Genomic DNA, 16,948 nt, shown 5'->3' with positions numbered 1-16,948 from the left:
TTGTGCTCACCTATCTTGTATCCGCATAGTAAGCATTGAAACCTATTGCTATGAAATACGCAAAAAAAGTATCAGATTGATTAAATATGTACCAAATGAAAAGTCCCCCCAGGTTGGCAGTGTGAGAGTAGCGCCCAGGAATAGGTCACCTCAAACATGAACCAACAGGTCACAGGTCACCTCAAACATGAAGCAACAGACAGACGACAAAAAAAGGACAAAAAGATAGATAATTCTAAACAGCTGAACTGGATGTAGACCCTCCCCCAAGTTCCCTCCCCTTTCAGCTCTCCAGGGTGGGGTTCATCGCGTGGGTGGGGCTCAGTGGAGGTGTGTTCTGTAGGATGTTGGATTTAATGGGGGGTGGGGCTCAGTGGAAGGTGTAGTGTAGTCACTACACTACACCTTCCACTGAGGTGTAGTGGATGGTGAGGCTCAGTGGAAGGTGTAGTGGATGTTGGGAACGTACACATCTGCATCTGAGAGACACCTGGACAGCACTACAGGTCTGTTTTTATATTTAGCCGGTTGATATTGATATAAAGCTTATAACCCACGATAGCTGGAGTGTTAATGTCCGCATGCTGTTTACATTTCTTTTTTGAAGGGTGCTACCCCTCCAATGCATGGATTTTGAAGATTACGTCATATGGTAGATAAGTCTATGGGATTTGTTATGTTTGTTTAGAGCACTTTTCTATGTATTTGATGCATTACCATGTATTGTTCTTGCTTAATTAATGTAAATCGCTGTAAATACCTACATTGTAAAGATGGAAGGAACACGTTATTCCAACCAGCTCCTTTCAGGTGCCCTAGGGGGCTGACCAGCCGGGGAGCTGACCAGGATTACTGCATGTTTTTTGTGATGGTTACCTACCCTAGGGATTAGGGAACACAGGGAGAACATGCAAACCCCACACAGAAAAGCCCTTTCGCCAACCCCACCTACGGTATGGGCGCTGATGATGTGGAGGAGAGAACATGCCCCCAGCGTCCCTGACGGGAATCGAACCTGGGACCTTCTAGCTGTGAGGCGACAGTATACAGACTGCACCACTGTGCCCCCTGCTGTTAGGCCTACATTTCTGACAAAAAAATAATTAAATCAAAAAATAATCAAGACATACAATACAAACAATAGTCTGTCTGTAATAGTCCATGGCCTAGTGTGTATCAAACGTGCTTGAAATTGAACCGTTTGATACTAGTTAAAACACTGGTTAAAAGCCATCTGGGTCCTGTCCCTATCAGTAATACCGGCACTCCTACCAGTACTGCCAGTATTCTACCAGTACTCATCCACTCAGAGCCACTTCCTGAGGACGGCCATCGCAGAGCCAAAGGTTCCATGTTCCTGGTGGCTCCACCCACGGTGAGCCAAGAGCAGAGACCCAGCCTCTGGGCCATGTCCTGCTGCCAGGAGCTGGGAAGCCACCTCCTCCACATCCCATCTCCTTATCCTCTCCTCCTGCTGCTGCCCAGCGAGCAGCAGGGAGACCAGTGCGGGGTACAGGGCCGAGGAGACGCAGGCCACCAGGAGGCCGGCGTCCAAGAGCAAGGAGAGGAGCTCCTCGTCGGCCGCGTCTGGCGTCATGCCGTTGACCTGATCCAGGGTCAGCTGGAGCAGCTGCTGATCTCCGCTCTCGGCCATTAGCTTGAGGGCGGCCAGCCGGGAGCCTGGTTGATCCATGAGCATAGCGGCCACCTGTCGGACGCACGGTGTGGGGAGCCGGTGTCCGGTGCCATAGAGGGAGCGGATCATGGCCAACACCCGCTCATCCCCGTCCACTTTCCCCTCCTCCCTCCGGGGGCAGTGTGTGAGCAGGGCGGAGGTCAGCTCCACCCAGGGATTGGACAGCTCCTCCTTCATCGTCATGGGCGGCCACACCCGAAGGAGGAGCACAAGCAACTGAAACTCCTCCCATTTTCGGGCGGCCTCCAGCAGCTCCCGGAAGAGGGCATGTCGCTTCTCTTCATTCTCGACATCCTCCATCTGGACCACTCGTCGTCCGTCTCTCAGGATGTCCCGGGTCCTGTGGAGCAGCAACAGAGCGATGTCTGCGTCTCTGAGGCTGAAACTGCTCTCTAGGATCTGCAACACGTCGCAGCGTGGCCGCAAAGGCAGTGCATCATCACCGCAGAACGGTCGCAACCAAGCTACCAGGTGGTCTGAGGTTACCGTGCCATAACCACTCTCCGTGGCAGAGTGCACAGCGCTCACCATGGACTCCAGCACCCAGAGGGGTTGTGGGTAATTCTGTGCATCTGTGTGGCTGCTGAGCGCAGACACTAGTCTCTGCACGGCGTCCTGAACGACTGTTCTCACCGACAGGTCCGGGAGGGGTGTGACGGACAGTAGCTCTCCGATCAGCTCCAGGGGCTGTCCGTCAGTTGTCATGGTAACTGCCAGCTCGTGCACTCTGGATCTCTCGGAGCGGGAGAGGTCGAACGCCCGGCCGTAGCCTTGTAGCTTTGCCTGTCGGCTGTCTCTGAGCGAAACGATGAAGGCGTGGCCTAGCGCATCCAGGTGGGCCTGTGAACGTTTCAGGTGGGCAACGGCCTGCTCAAAGGTCAACACAGCTGCCTCTGTCCCCTCCTGCTCAAAGGACAACACAGCTGGGTCTGTCCCCCTCCTGCTCAAATGACTCTCTATTGGGTTTGTCCCCTTCTGCTTGCCATGGTCCTCTTCTCCCCTCCTCTTCCACTTCTCCCCCAGCTGACGCAGGGTAGTGTCGGCTCTCCTGACCACCTCACAGCGAGCCTGGACACTCAGCTTATCGGCCGCCGCGGTGGACAGCGTGATGTCGTCCAGGAAGAGGACGACGTCGGCGGGGCTCAGTCTCTCCAGGTATCGGCTGCAGATGTCGTACGCGTGAAGGAAGTCGCGGTCACCCTGCGGGGGTCTCTTCAAGAGCTGGGGGTCTCCGTTCCAGAAAAGCCTCTGCAGCCACGCGGTGTGCACCGCGCTGGCGGTAAGTGTTGCCCCTCCCATGGCGCCGCCAAGCATGGGCAGGTGGTGGGCTAGTTTGGAGAGCGACAGCACGTTCTGGCTGGTTAGGACCAGACCCAGAGCGGTCAGCGGATCTGAGGATATGTCTGTCAGCTTGCTGTAGTCCATTCCATCAGCGACAGCATGGATCTTCCTGAGCAACTTGACGTGGGAGTCAAGGCTAATGCGGCCGGTGATGAAGGCCTCACAGCCGGCGGCCTCCAACAGCGTGTAATAGTAGAGCAGGCGGCCCAGGTCGGTGCCCTCAACGGCAGGTAAGACATACTTCATCATGTGGTCATGGAAGGCCTGCGGTTCTGCCTTCAGCAGCTCAAACAGCCCCAGAGACTGGCTCCGCCTCTCAATGTCCTTGGTGGAGAGGCCGCTGTCCGTGAAGAGGAACTCCAGCTGTGTCATGTAGACGTCCCACAGAGGTACGTCGTAGCGTTGGGCGAGACACAGAGAGGTCCTGAACACGTCGTCCTCCAGTGTCTCTGCCAGGCCCAGAATGCTTTCCTTCTTGTACTCAGTGTCAGAATTGAACCGCTGGACGTCCACGCCGCGGCACAGACCTCGGATCGCCTGGGTCTGAGTCAGTTCTGTCAGACGCTCGTTGTACGCAAGTAGCTGGCCTATCAGCTTCTCCAACTCCTCAGGCCAATCCGAATGTGCCGAAACGTGTCGGGTGACCAATTGGATCAGCAGTGTCGGATTGGCGTGATAGAGGGTGCGACTCTTGTCCTTGAAACAGGGCACCAGGTGGGCATAGATCAGCAGGGAGTAATAGTATGCCGCCAGCTGCAGGCACACAGGCGACTGGCTGTGCTTCTCAAAACACCTGTTGGCATCCAAGACCTGTGGCAGGGCCAGTAGATAGGCCAGAGCCAGCGTCAGGTCCCTGGGGAGCGCATCACCGGCGAGCTGCAGCAAGACCTCCGTAGAGGAGAAGGGCGACTGTCCTTCAGTCTTCATCTCGGCCAGTTTGCCGGTCCTCAGCAGAACCTCTGTGAAGTTCTCCTGAGGCGTGCCGCTGCCAAAGGACACAAATACGTCCTGACTCGGGTCTACATACGGGTGGTCAAACAGCTCCTGGTAGAATGGGCTGCAGCCCTGTCTCTCTAGGTTGGCGTTCTCACCCGCCACTTCCTGGTTACCAGATCCGGCGCCGTCACACTGAATCGGCCGGGGATAGTTGATTGAGTCTTTCAACCAGCAGTTGTCTGTGATTCCGGTCAGGGGGACCTTGGTGGTTGGTCCCATGGTGGCCAGGACTTCGATGGTTGTGGCTACGGCGGTCTTGTGGAGCAAGTCCCCCCCTGTTCCAACAGAGGACGCCAAGCTCGGGGCCCCAATCTGGGGGAAGTTGGTCTCGTCTACATCCTGTCTTGTCTGGGCGTCGGTGGGATCCATCTGGTTGTTGACCGCCCGGTATAACACCCGAGCATGAAGATCGCTGGAGGCAGCCAGGAGGCTGTAGATGTCGTTGGGGGGGCAGTGGGCGAGGGAGAAGCCCAGCAGCTGTTCTCGAGCCCCCAGGTCTGTGTAGCCCTCGCTCTGCCCCAGCAGACTGCTCACCTCCCAGCCCAGACTGTAGCCTGCGGCCATGAGGTCCCGACAGTGGATGTAGGAGGCCTTAAAGTCCAGACGCTGGAGAGCGTGCTCTGCCAGCAGGGTCAACACTTGACCTGTTCGCTTCACCTCGTCATCTCCCGCCACCCGGAGGAGCCTGGCCAGATGCAGCATTGCAGCAGATTGTTTGTAGGCTGTAGAACACTGCGAGACGCAATCTTCCACCACAGACAGGCGATTTGACCGCAGGCGCACTTGAAGTGGCAGCATGTTAACACTGAGGTCCTCCAGCTGACAGAGGGCACAGATGAGGTCCAGTTCCTCCTGGATCGCCGGGGGACAGTCTGTAATGAGCTGGAGACCAGCTCTGGCCAGGTCCATACAGGGGTCAGGTGATGAAGTGGAGGAGTTGAAGTATTCTCTGGCTGCAGCCAGGACCAGCTCCACACTCACGTCATAGGCCACTTTCAGGACTTGACCTTTGCCCTGGAAGGCGCGGATGACTGGTGGCACGTTGCAGCTGACCTTTGAGCAGTGCATGAAGTAGCCCGCCAGGCGGATGTTCTCCACGCGGCCCGAGCACAGCAGGGATTCCACGTAGACCTGGAAACACGTTTCTACCTTCAGGCAGGAGTAGATGTCCCGCTGCATGTCCAACATGTCCTGGAGAAGATCCCGCCACTCCGCCTCGCCGACCGGGGGGTCTCTGCGTCCGATGTGTCTACAGAGCGTGAACATCAGGTGGTAGGCTTCCTCTTCGGTGTCCTGACTATTTTGCACGTAGGAGACAGGTTTCTGAAGGCCATGCTTCCCCAGCACCTCTAGCACGCCCAAATGCTTCTCCAGGCGGTCCACCCGGTCGTGGAGGGAGGAGGTGAGGTCCGTCTCCGGCCCATAGCCCCTCTCCGGCAGGCACTCCAAGATGTCGTAACACAGGCTGAGCTGATCATGATCATCTCTCTCACTGTTGTAAATGCACTCCAGAGCCAAGGTCATCAACTGGTCCGAGTGCTCTATGATCATCTGCTGGCAGTTGGGCTTGGAATGCTGGAAGACAGTCAGAGGCAAAGAGAGGTCTCGCCGGGCCAGGCCGACCAGGTACTCCCTAAGCAGAACGTTGCACTCACCGTCCGCCCGACTCTCACAGCGGCGCAAGAACGGCATCATCCACTGGAGGACGTCCTTCACGTAGCGCTCCTGGCTGGAGTAGTTCATGAGGAGGCAGAGCTTGTCGATGTCCCTGAGCTGCCGTAAGTCCCGAAGTGTTACACTCGACTCACACGGCGTCTCGTATATCAGGGTTTCCATGGTGACCAGGTCATCGCACAACTGCTCCAGTCCGGGAATTCTGCGCTCCTTTCCCAGACTCACGAGCGCCAGGGCGCAGTCCACCTGACCGGAGCTGGACTCAATGGCCTGAGCTCTGCTCAGGTACCAGTCGGTCAGCAGCTGTATGGAGGGTGTGAGCGTATGGAACCTCAGCAGCTCTGAAGCCTCTTCATACAGGAAAGTGTAATCATCATCACCGGACGGTGTCTGGTCCAACACTGCTCTGCACTCCTCAGCTTCACACCAGTCCACGTCTCTGTGTCTTTGCGCCATCCACGGAGCAAACAGCTTATCTCCATTGTCATCCAAATAGGCCTCTGGCAGCAGAGCGGCATACTCGTGCGGAGAGGTGGTTTCTGGGAAGTTGCAGAGGATGGAGAGGCGATGTTCCAGTAAGTCTGCTCCGTGATACGTGAACAGGACACCCAGGGCCTGCACGTCGCTCTCCCTGGCATATTTTCTTGCGGAAAGAACGATATTCTTACTGCGGAATTCCCGGAAGAACTCCGCGTCAAACCTCTCCTCGGCAGCGTGAGGACCGCCCAAGATCTCTTCATACGTGGCCAAACGGTCCAGGTACCGGAGCAGCTTCAGTCGGTTCAGACACAGCTCCTTCTGCTCCAGTTTCATGCTGCTGAAGTCCACCTGGGCCAGAAGAGCTCGTCTCCTGCTGTTCTCTATCTCCTTCCTCTCCATTTCTCTCTCCTTCCTCTCCAGCTCCTCCTCAGCCGAGAGGAAGTCCTTGTATGGAGGAAGGTCATTAATGTCTGCGTCCTCAGGTATCGCGAACCTGCCCCCATCCTCTCCGTTGCCTATGGCGATAAGGGCCTCCAGACCACTTCCTTTGAGTCCGTACTCCAGCAGCTCCTTGACAGCGTCCACGTCCCCGGGCACTCGCTCAACGCACTCGCGCAGTACTGTCAAACGCTTCCTGATCTTACTCAGGTAGTCCTGCATGGAGGCGATGCCGGCGGAACTCTTACTCCAGCGTCTCTGGTACAATAGGTCTGTGTCCAGGTCGTAGGCCTGTGCCACAGACAGGGCTTCGCCATACTCCTCATGGTCGATCTTCCTCTCGTAAAGCTGCATGGGTGTGGTGGACGTCAGGCTGACCAGCCGGTAGTTCTTGACCAGAGTGCGTGGCCGCTTGCACCGTGGTGGGGAAAAGCATTCCATCTCTGTCACGTAGTACAGGCCCTGCTTGACGTAGTGGAGGCAGCGGTCCTTGGGTGATGACTCAGCATCAGAGTCAGAGTCTGACTCCGCCTCCTCACCCTCACCGACACTCGGGCTGCTGTCCAGATGGCTGCTCTTCTTCTGCACTTCACACTCCAGGCCGAGGAAGTGACCACTGTGTGCGGCGGTAAGGCGTGGCACAGGTTCTAACCATTCGCAGGACTTTCCCAGGAGGTTCTGGAGGGTCCTGACAGAGGAGATGCTGAGAGACCCAGAGCAGCGAGCAAGGATCAAGGCCTCGTTGCTCCACCAGCTCACATCCGACAGTGGGTAGTACTGCTCGTTGTCCTTTAGTTTCTTTCTCTTCTTCAAGGAAGCGTTCCAGTCTGGGTTGATGTCCTCACAACCCGGCTGTTGTTCCTGGCTCCAGGCAGCTCTCTGTCTGAGGGCGGGGACCTCCCACAGAGACAGGCATCCGGAGAGGTGAATTACAGCCAGCAGTCTGCCATCAGGACTAAGGCTGAAACGGAACACGCCGTCCTGTTCGACACCTTGTCTGGAGAAAAACCTAAAGCAGGGCAGGGCCTTCTTCTTCTGAATAACACTGCCATCATCTTCATAGCTGGGGATGTTCTTGTAGTACGGAGACCCAGACAGAATCCTCCAGGCTGTGATGCCACAGCGTGACGCCCTGGCCTCACTGTGGTCCCCAGACTCACAGCCTCCGACCAGCAGCATCCGATGTCCAGGGTGGTATACAGCCGAGGTGACACCGTGGGAGTAGTGGGTGCTGAAATTGAAGCTGTGGTTCTCCCGGATGCTCTGATTGGTTCCAACGGCGACCAGGTAGCTCTTCAGCCCACCACTGTACGTGATGACAAGGAGCTCCGTGGACCACTGGGTGCTGGCCGTGTACTCCAGGAAGACGAGGCCCGCCGCGGCGCAGCTGATGTCCCCCGGGAAGCTGACCCCCCCGGGGGGGATGGTAAAGAGCTCGCTGCCCATCAGGTCAAAGATACGAACGGTGCCTGCGCTGTCGGCATACGCCAGTAGGGTGCAGTCGTGGCTCCATGCCACCCTGCGCCACTTTGGACGGGGGTCCTCGGGCACCGGGCACTTCCCGACGGTTGATCCAAAGTCATCCCTGGCAGATCTGATCTCCACACATTGGTCCTGAACTACGGCCAAAAGTTTGCCATTACTCGCCAGATCTAGCTGCCATTTGATCTGCTTGTCGGCCAGCCTGACGAGACTGGGAGGCAGATGGGAACGGTACGGCAGGTAGTGAAGGAGTGAACGGAACGCCCCCGTCACTGCCTCCACAATGACAGAGGTCGTCTGCTCCGTGTCCGTTTCCGATGGCCATTCTGCATTGATCAGTAAATCATATAAAATGTTTTCATCTTCATAGGCCATGTTTACTGTACCGACGTTCTGTTCTGTCTGTCGTCCCTCTTCTTGTCTCTCTCTGTCTCTTTATGTCTCAGTTTGTCCCTCTCCATCATTACATCTATCTCTTCCATTGTATCTATACACCCATCATTCATTTAAACACTGTAAACACTCAGACACCTTATATAGACAGACACACAATACAACACAAAGCATTGTCATGCATTTCTTAATGTCAATTTGCGCAGGTGTTCTTCTCTGAACCTGACGTTCCTTCAGGTAAATACTGTAGTACTTTACTAATGTAAAATTGTAAAAATCACACCCGTGTGAAATGAGGGGCGCTCTTGTTATCATACATCAATTTATGTTAACGGACATTTGACATTGCTACATAAGGCGGTCCCTTATTGGCCAAGCGCTGGCCATGTGATTGGTTAGCCGAATTGCTCATTTACATATGACATAAGTTTTCCCTTCAATGTCAATGGTGTTTAATCTTTTGATGTTTAATTTACGTCATATTCTCCTCCGCGTGCATCATCAGTGTCCATACCCGAGGCAGGGTTGGCGAAACAGCCTTTCTGTGTGGAGTTAGCATGTTCTCCCTGTGTCCCCTGGGGTAGGTGCCCTCACAAAAAACATGCAGTAATCCTGGTCTTTAAACTACCTCCCCCTGGCCAGCTGGGGCGCCTGATGGAGGGGAAAGGAACTGGTGAAAAGAAGCAGTTGGACTCCTTGTGCATATAAAGCATGAGGTCAGTCCGCTGCCCCCCCAGGTTGGCAGAGGAAGTGTAGCGCACAGGTTTACATTAGATAATTGGCACTGGGTGAAAAAATGTGTTGCAAAATCGTGGGATACAAATTATAATCATTTATAAAGAAGTAATTTACGTCATATTTAGCGAAATTATCAGCTCTTATCATATCATACATCATGCATCATCTCATACTGGCCAATCAGAATGCCTGTTGCCTGTGATTGGTTAGCTCACATACAACGTAAATCTTCTCTTCAATGTCAATGGCGTTTAATGTTTTGATGTTTAATTTACGTCATATTTAGCGGAAATCTGACATCATTTCTCCGTTCATTGTCAATGTTAGCCATGTTTGCCAAGATTTGCTCTTGAGACGTGTGGGGACAAAATCTGTTTATAGAAGGGGCTAGCGCCCTTAAAAATAACACCTGTGTGAAGTGATGGGCACTCTTATCATGGTACATCATCATGAAGTAAAATAGACACTGCCGATTTGCTCAGACACTATGACGTAACATTGTCCATTCATTGTCAATGGGAATTTGATGTTTGTGTAGGACAAAAATAGACACTAAGATGATTTGCTCAGACACTATGACGTTAAGTTCTCCATTCATTGTCATTGTAAAATTGGTGTAGGACTGAAATCTACACTAATATCTAAATATAGGAGAGGCTAGCACCCCTCAACAACATTGGTGCTGTTTGACCTTCAACAGATACGCTAGCATGGGCACTACTATGTAGTATGCACCACAAACCTGGAACAATATTCCAGACCATTAGGAAATTCCGACTATAGACGTTTTTAAGATTTAAAAACATATTTAACATTGCTTACTTTTCACACAATATCGCCGTCGGAACAGTCTCTTTGCCTGTGTGAATAAGGTGTAAACCGACCTTAATATTAATAATAATATTCAGTAACTTCTCTTATTAAATGAGATTTTTGTGATATTCAACATTAAAACATTTTCATTTCCCCATACCTTCCTCCCCAGCATAAATACAAATTAATTATTCCCACTGTTTTCTGTCACGTCATTCTAGACTGTATACTCACAAATCCCATAAAAACATAATTTAGAGAAAAGAAAGATGAGGAAAATACAGCTACAACGTGTGTGTGTGTGTGTGTGTATATACACACACATATATATATATATATATACACACACACACACACACACACACACACACACACACACACGTTATATTATTACATTTAATTTATACATAGCCTGGATGATATGAGGAAATAACCACATTTAAAAGTTCAGTTTTAATTAATGTATTAAATAATCAATTAAATGAATGAATTAACCAATGAATCATTCTATGTGACTTCTGACTAAATATCTATGATTTGTCATTTGATTAAATGACCATGATCATGAAATGATCATTCACTGGGCTGTGTGATATGTGCCAGATTGGCCTGTATGAGTACTCAAGTGTCTTTGTAAATGACCTGTGCCACAAACTGTACAAGTGAATAGCTTTCCCCTGTATGACAGCCAAGCTACACCGGGCATGTGTGAGTTTGACGTAAGCGCACTGCGCGCACAAAGTATGCGTGCGAAATGCCCGGCTGCACCAGATCTGTGGCGTGCGGCAGATTTGTGCGGGACCTTCCGGGAGGATATAGATACGCGCGCATGGGGGCATACGCACGTAAAAGAATTAGAACCGATCCTATTTTTAGAGCACGCGTAGGATGGCCCGCGGTATCCGTGTGTCTGGTGTAGCTGGTATCATTGACATATATTGGTCCTATCCAAACGCACTGTACGTGCAGAAAATTGCCTGGTGTAGCTTGGCCGTCAGTCCTCAAGTGTTGTTTAAGTTCACTTTCACTAAAGCATTAGCCACATACTATACAAGAAAGGGTCATTTACCCTGTATCAGTCTTCATGTGTTCTTTTAGATGACCCATTGAAAGCATGCAACACAAATTGTACAAATGAGGGCTTTTCCTCAGTATGAGTCCTTGTGTTTTTAGGGTACCCATATGACTAAAGCCTTTGCCACATATACGTGTAGTACAAGAAACCGGCTTGTCCCCTGAATGATTCCTTGTGTATTGTAGGTGTTACGTAAATCCATAGCCTTTGCCACAAACAAGTGTATTTTTAGAGCACTCTAAAGCCTCTGCCACAACCAATACAAGAAAAAAGCTTTCCCCCTGTATGAGTCCTCATGTGTTGTTTAAGATTACTTGAGTTGACACATCCTTATGTGTTTTTTAAGTTTATGCATTATTTTATAGCCTTTGCCACAAACTGTACAAGTAAATGGCTTTTCCCTTGTATGAATCCTTAAGTGTCTTTTAAGAGCGCCCTTTTCACTAAAGCATCTGCCACAACACGTACAAGAAAAGGGCTTTTCCCCTGTGTGAGTCCTCATGTGTTGTTTAAGATTACCTGAGTTGACACATCCTTTGCCACAAACTGTACAAATAAAGGGCTTCTCCCCTGTATGTGTCCTCATGTGTACATTTAAATCACGACTAAAGGATTTACCACATACTTTACAAGTAAGGGGTTTTTCCCCTGTATGAGTCATCATGTGATTTCTTAGAGCACTCATTTGTCTAAAGCATGCACCACAAATTGTACAAATAAAGGGCTTTTCTCCAGTATGAGTGAGTTTGTGTGTCTTTAGTGCACCCCACTGACCAAAGCCTTTGCCACATATTGTGCAAGAAAAGGGCTTTTCACCTGTATGAGTCCTCATGTGTGTTCTTAGTTGTTGCATTAATCTACATTCTCTGCCACAAACCGTACAAGAAAAGGGCTTTTCCCCTGTGTGAGTCAATTTGTGTTTTTTTAACAAGTCATTAAGAGCAAACCCTTTGCCACAAACTGTACAAGTATATGGCTTTTCCCCAGTATGAATCCTCATGTGTAATTTCACAACTTCCGCTCGACAAAAGCCTTTGCCACAAATTCCACAAGTAAAGGGTCTTTCCCGTGTGTGAGTAGTCATATGTAGTTTTAGATTGCCTTTATCATAAAAACCTTTGCCACAATCTTCACAATTAAAGAGCTTTTCCCCTGTATGACTTCTCATGTGCATTTTTAGCGTTACCTTTCGAGTAAAGCCTTTGTCACACACTTTACAAGTAAAGGGCTTTTCCTCTATGTGAGTTAACCTGTGGTATTTTAAGTTAGACTTTCGACTAAAGCCTTTGCCACAAACTTTACAAACAAAGGGCTTTTCACCTGTATGAATCATTATGTGATTATTCAGCTGTCCCTTAATTTTAAACATTTTGCCACACTCTGTACAACTAAATGTTTTCTCCTCTGTGTGACTACATATCATATGTTGTTTCAGATGAATCTTTTGAGTAAAGCTTTTGACACATACTTTACAAGTAAAGGGCTTTTCCCCTGTATGACTTCTCATGTGCAGTTTTAGCGTTCCCATTAGTCTAAAGCCTTTGCCACAAACTTTACAAGTACAAGGCTTTTCCCCTGTATGAATCATTATGTGATCCTTCAGCTGTCCCTTAAATTTAAACATTTTGCCACACTCTGTACAACTTAACATTTTCTTTTCTACATCAGCTTGTGTTTTCATGTGTTGCGGTGAAGTGCTGGCTACAGGCTCTCTGTTTTCACCAACATTTTTCACTATTAATGTCTGTGTTGACCAATCACCCTTCTCTGGTCTTTGAAGTAGTTCCTCCTGTTCCTCTTTAATGTGTGGATACTCCTGGACCAGACTGGTGCTCCTCTTTTCAGGGGATATTTCCTCTTTACACACAGGCAGGAATTCTATGCATGAGAGAAAAACTAAACATTACAAGGATGTAATCATGTAAGTAGAGCTACAGATAAACTGTTCAGGACGAGTACATTTTCGTGGAGCTGCCAGCGTCAAGAGTGGCCTGACGGCAGGCGCGGAGTGGCAGTAAAACCTGACAAAATTACTAATTACTTGCGCAAGCAGAGCGCGCAAGTAATTGTGGTCGGCTGGACGAATAAAGGTATAGTATGCGTGGTAGGTATATATATATACACTGGATGTTGATGGTGACGTAATTAAGGGACTCAAGTGATTTCATTCAGGTCCTACAAATCATAGAATCAGTTGACATTGGCCGCGTTTATATGCAGGGTGATCATTCCGAATGAATACTTCCGAATAAAATACTTCGGAAGTAATGTTTTTTGCTGCGCGTTTCCATGGGAAATGGTCATTCCGAATGATTGTTTACATGCATGTGATATAAGACATGATATATGTTAATTCACGTGAAACTACGCCATCTGCTGGACACATAAAATATAGACAGTTCATTCATTGTGACTGTCAGACGAAAGACGACACTTTGAAATCCCATCATTTCATTCCGCAGTAGTTTTGAGGCTGCTGCTTGGATAGGGGCGGACATATTATGTTTACCGTCTTTTTTTTCCCCACCTGCTGCGGCTCCCCTTCTCCGCTGGGAAGGTGATCATCTCGTTTTTATGTGTACTTTATTATCTACAGCACGGCCAGGGCACGCAACACACTGATTATTATTGTATCGGGTCGCTCGTTATTTTTGAGAGAGAGAGAGAGAATGTGAGAGAGAGACCGTTGAACACACACACACACACACACACACACACACACACACACACACACAGATCAGGGGTATCATCATCTGCTGCTGCTCCACGTTTTTTTGTGGATTTCGGATCTGCAAAATGCTCTATGTGCAAACTCCTCGGCGCGCCTTTGATATGAGCGCCTTGGAGCACGCTCAGAAAGACCAGAATGAACTTACATCCGAAGCAGTGTATACACGAGTCCAATTTTCTTTCAATCGCATTGAACATTGGAATAATCCGGCCAGTGACATCGGAATGGTTTTTAGATCGCATCGAGCATTATCATTCGGATTTACTTGTTACACTAGATGTGGAAAGTTTATATACAAACATCCCACACCAAGGTGGTCTAGAGGGAATTGAACACTTTCTCAATCAAGTTATCCCCAGCACTAAATGTTTGAAAGAGCTCACTGAAATAGTGCTTACTAAAAACTTTTTCTTGTTTGAAAATGACTTATTTACAAAAATGTGGTACGGCTATGGGTAGTAAGTTCTGGCACCCAATTACACTAACCTTTTTGTTGGGCTCCTTGAAACTGATTTTATTTTTGGTTCCAGTCACAATCCGTTTCTACAACACATGCCGTTGTGGAAACGTTATATAGATGATATCTTCCTTATCTGGACTGGTTCTTCTACAGAGTTGACAGCCTTCCACAGCTTTTTAAATGACAGCAGTCATTCTTTAAGGTTCACCATGGCCTCTGATCGTTGCCGAATGAATTTTCTTGACATTCTTGTCATTAAAGAAAATAACAGACTAAATCTGTATAGGAAACCGACAGACCGAAATGCCCTGTTGCATGGTGAAAGTTATCATCCGACCCCATTAAAGAAGGGCATCCCTATGGGTCAGTTCAAACGGGTACGTAGGATCTGCAGCTCAGATCAATCATTCACTACACATGCAAATGACCTCCAAAATCGTTTTGAACAACGTGGGTACCCAGATGAATGGATTAAACCTGCCATAGACAAATTCAGTGAATGTACCCAATTAGATTGTCTTAAAACAAAAGAGAAACTAATTAACTGTTATACACAGTATTCTCCATTAGGTAGACAATTCGAAGCAACGATCAGAAAGCACTGGCATATCTTGATGTCAGATCCCACCCTAGGAAGAACCTTCTCTGCCCCTCCTCGCATAGTTTACAAAAGACCACCAAATCTTAAGAACCTCTTGGTCAGGTCACATTTACATCAGGAGACACCCACACATTTTTTGTCTGATATTCCAGATGGTAATTGTGTGGCAGATGTGCACAATGTGGTTTCACATCAAAATGTCATACATTTAATCACCCCACTACAGGCAAGACTTTCAAAGTCAAGGGCATTATCAGCTGTACGACAAATAATGTGGTCTATATGCTTAAGTGTGTGTGCGGGCTTGCCTACATAGGAAAAACTCTAAGACCCCTTAAAACCAGAATTTCAGAACATAGGAGTGACATAAGAAACAAATTTCAAAACTCCTGTAGCCCTACATTTCCACCAAGCCCAACATTGTATCTCCTCCTTGAGGTATATTGGTATTGAAAGGGTCCAACTACCACCTAGGGGTGGAGACATTGATGTTCTACTCCTGCAGCGTGAAACTTTTTGGATGTCAACCCTCAATACTGTTAATAAGGGCTTGAATGAGTCTTTCGACATCAGACCATTCCTATAGTTATATATAATTGTACATTTATTGAGTCTCTCAATCCAGTATACCTTTGAGTACATTTGTGGTGAACTTTATTATGTTTAGGTACTCACCTGTTGTACCATTTGTATCTCACATGTTCTCTTCTCTATCTGTAGGTTGTCGGATGATGTACTCTGATGGAGTGCCCCTCCTGAAGAACTACTAGTCCTCATCCTCATTTGTTCTCAGCATCGGACACAATTGGTGATAATTAAAGTAATGGTCTCAGCTTCCTCACTAGGAGCTTTGGGACTTTATCTTTTTTATTTTCAACACCAAACAATAAATAAATGAGTCATCTGGAATTTCAAATTAGATTTTTGTTATCCATGACAATCTTTTTGTGTCCTATCCTGAGATCAATGTGTATTATTGTGTTTAAATATTGCATATTGTGTACACATTCTGTACCCGTTGTATCTTTGTGTATTTAAACCTGTTTAAAACGGGTTAATTGGTTTGGGCTTAGGTGGCATTAGTCACCACCCATCGTTAGAGCCAATCAGTTGTACCCCTGTATAAAAGGTGCACACCCATTCCCTGTCACATTATTCCTGAAGAAGATCCTAAGGGATCGAAACGTTGAGTCAAATAAACCAGTGGAGCTGAGTTTTTCATACCAGTGTTGCGGACTCTATTCTTTCCTCGAAAATCATTTCGCCCTTGGCCCCCTTCTTCTCACCTTTCTTTTTATGGAAATAACAAAAACAATAGGGCTTGCACAATAAAAAAAAATCACCTACGGTTGTGACAATAGTTGATTCACATTCAAGTAATTTGTAAACTAAACAGTACATACCCATCCTGTAAAGCTTTACTACGGGTTGCAGCATTGCATCAAACGGTCCACACCCCTTGTCTATCTCTCGCTGTTCCTCTGACAAAGTTGAATGTCTTTTGGAGGCCATCTCTCTAGATACTGTAGACCTCTCCCTGTGGTAGTCTGTGGAATCACCAGCTGGAAAAGATATAATATAATCTATTATTAAAGGGTTAGTTCAGATTTATGTTTCTTCTGTAGTAGTAAATACCCCAAGTCTCGTAGTGGGAGTTCTGGTCTGGTTTTGGTGAATATCAAGTAGTTCCGGTCAGTTGGTGTAGGTCTGGGGGCCTCTCATTACAAAACTAGCTAACACCGGGGCTCCACCGGGCGTGTCAGCATCTCGTCTCCGTCACGTCAGGGAATGTTCCCTGACGAGTTGCGTTTTTTGCTGCACGCAACGGAGACGCAACACGCCCGGTGGAGCCCCGGTGTAACTCATTTGTATTGTTGACCTATTTCTACCATATAGCACAACTTTCATTTAACTTTGACTCCTCTTTCACATGGAACATTTTTTTTCATCCAATATCACTATGCCAGCAGCAGCACAAAAATATAGTATGTGACAGAGGGGTCAAAGTATAATATATGGTAGAAATAGGT

The 16,948-nt window shown here is 48.5% G+C and overlaps 1 protein-coding gene across 1 annotated transcript; it reads right to left on the bottom strand.

Annotated features, from left to right (window-relative positions):
• Nucleotides 1-1,306: 1,306 nt before the first annotated feature.
• On the bottom strand, nucleotides 1,307-8,482 carry LOC308330852 (NBAS subunit of NRZ tethering complex-like; the record flags this gene model as incomplete). The annotated part of the gene is made up of 1 exon (XM_080785927.1): nucleotides 1,307-8,482. The coding sequence occupies one exon, from the start codon at nucleotides 8,480-8,482 to the stop codon at nucleotides 1,307-1,309; it is 7,176 nt and encodes a 2,391-aa protein (XP_080642053.1).
• Nucleotides 8,483-16,948: the final 8,466 nt, after the last annotated feature.

This window comes from Protomyctophum bolini (genome assembly GCF_963924005.1).
Source record: "Protomyctophum bolini genome assembly, chromosome: 16".
Classification (NCBI taxonomy): domain Eukaryota; kingdom Metazoa; phylum Chordata; class Actinopteri; order Myctophiformes; family Myctophidae; genus Protomyctophum; species Protomyctophum bolini.
This window is presented reverse-complemented; position numbering and strand designations above follow the sequence as displayed.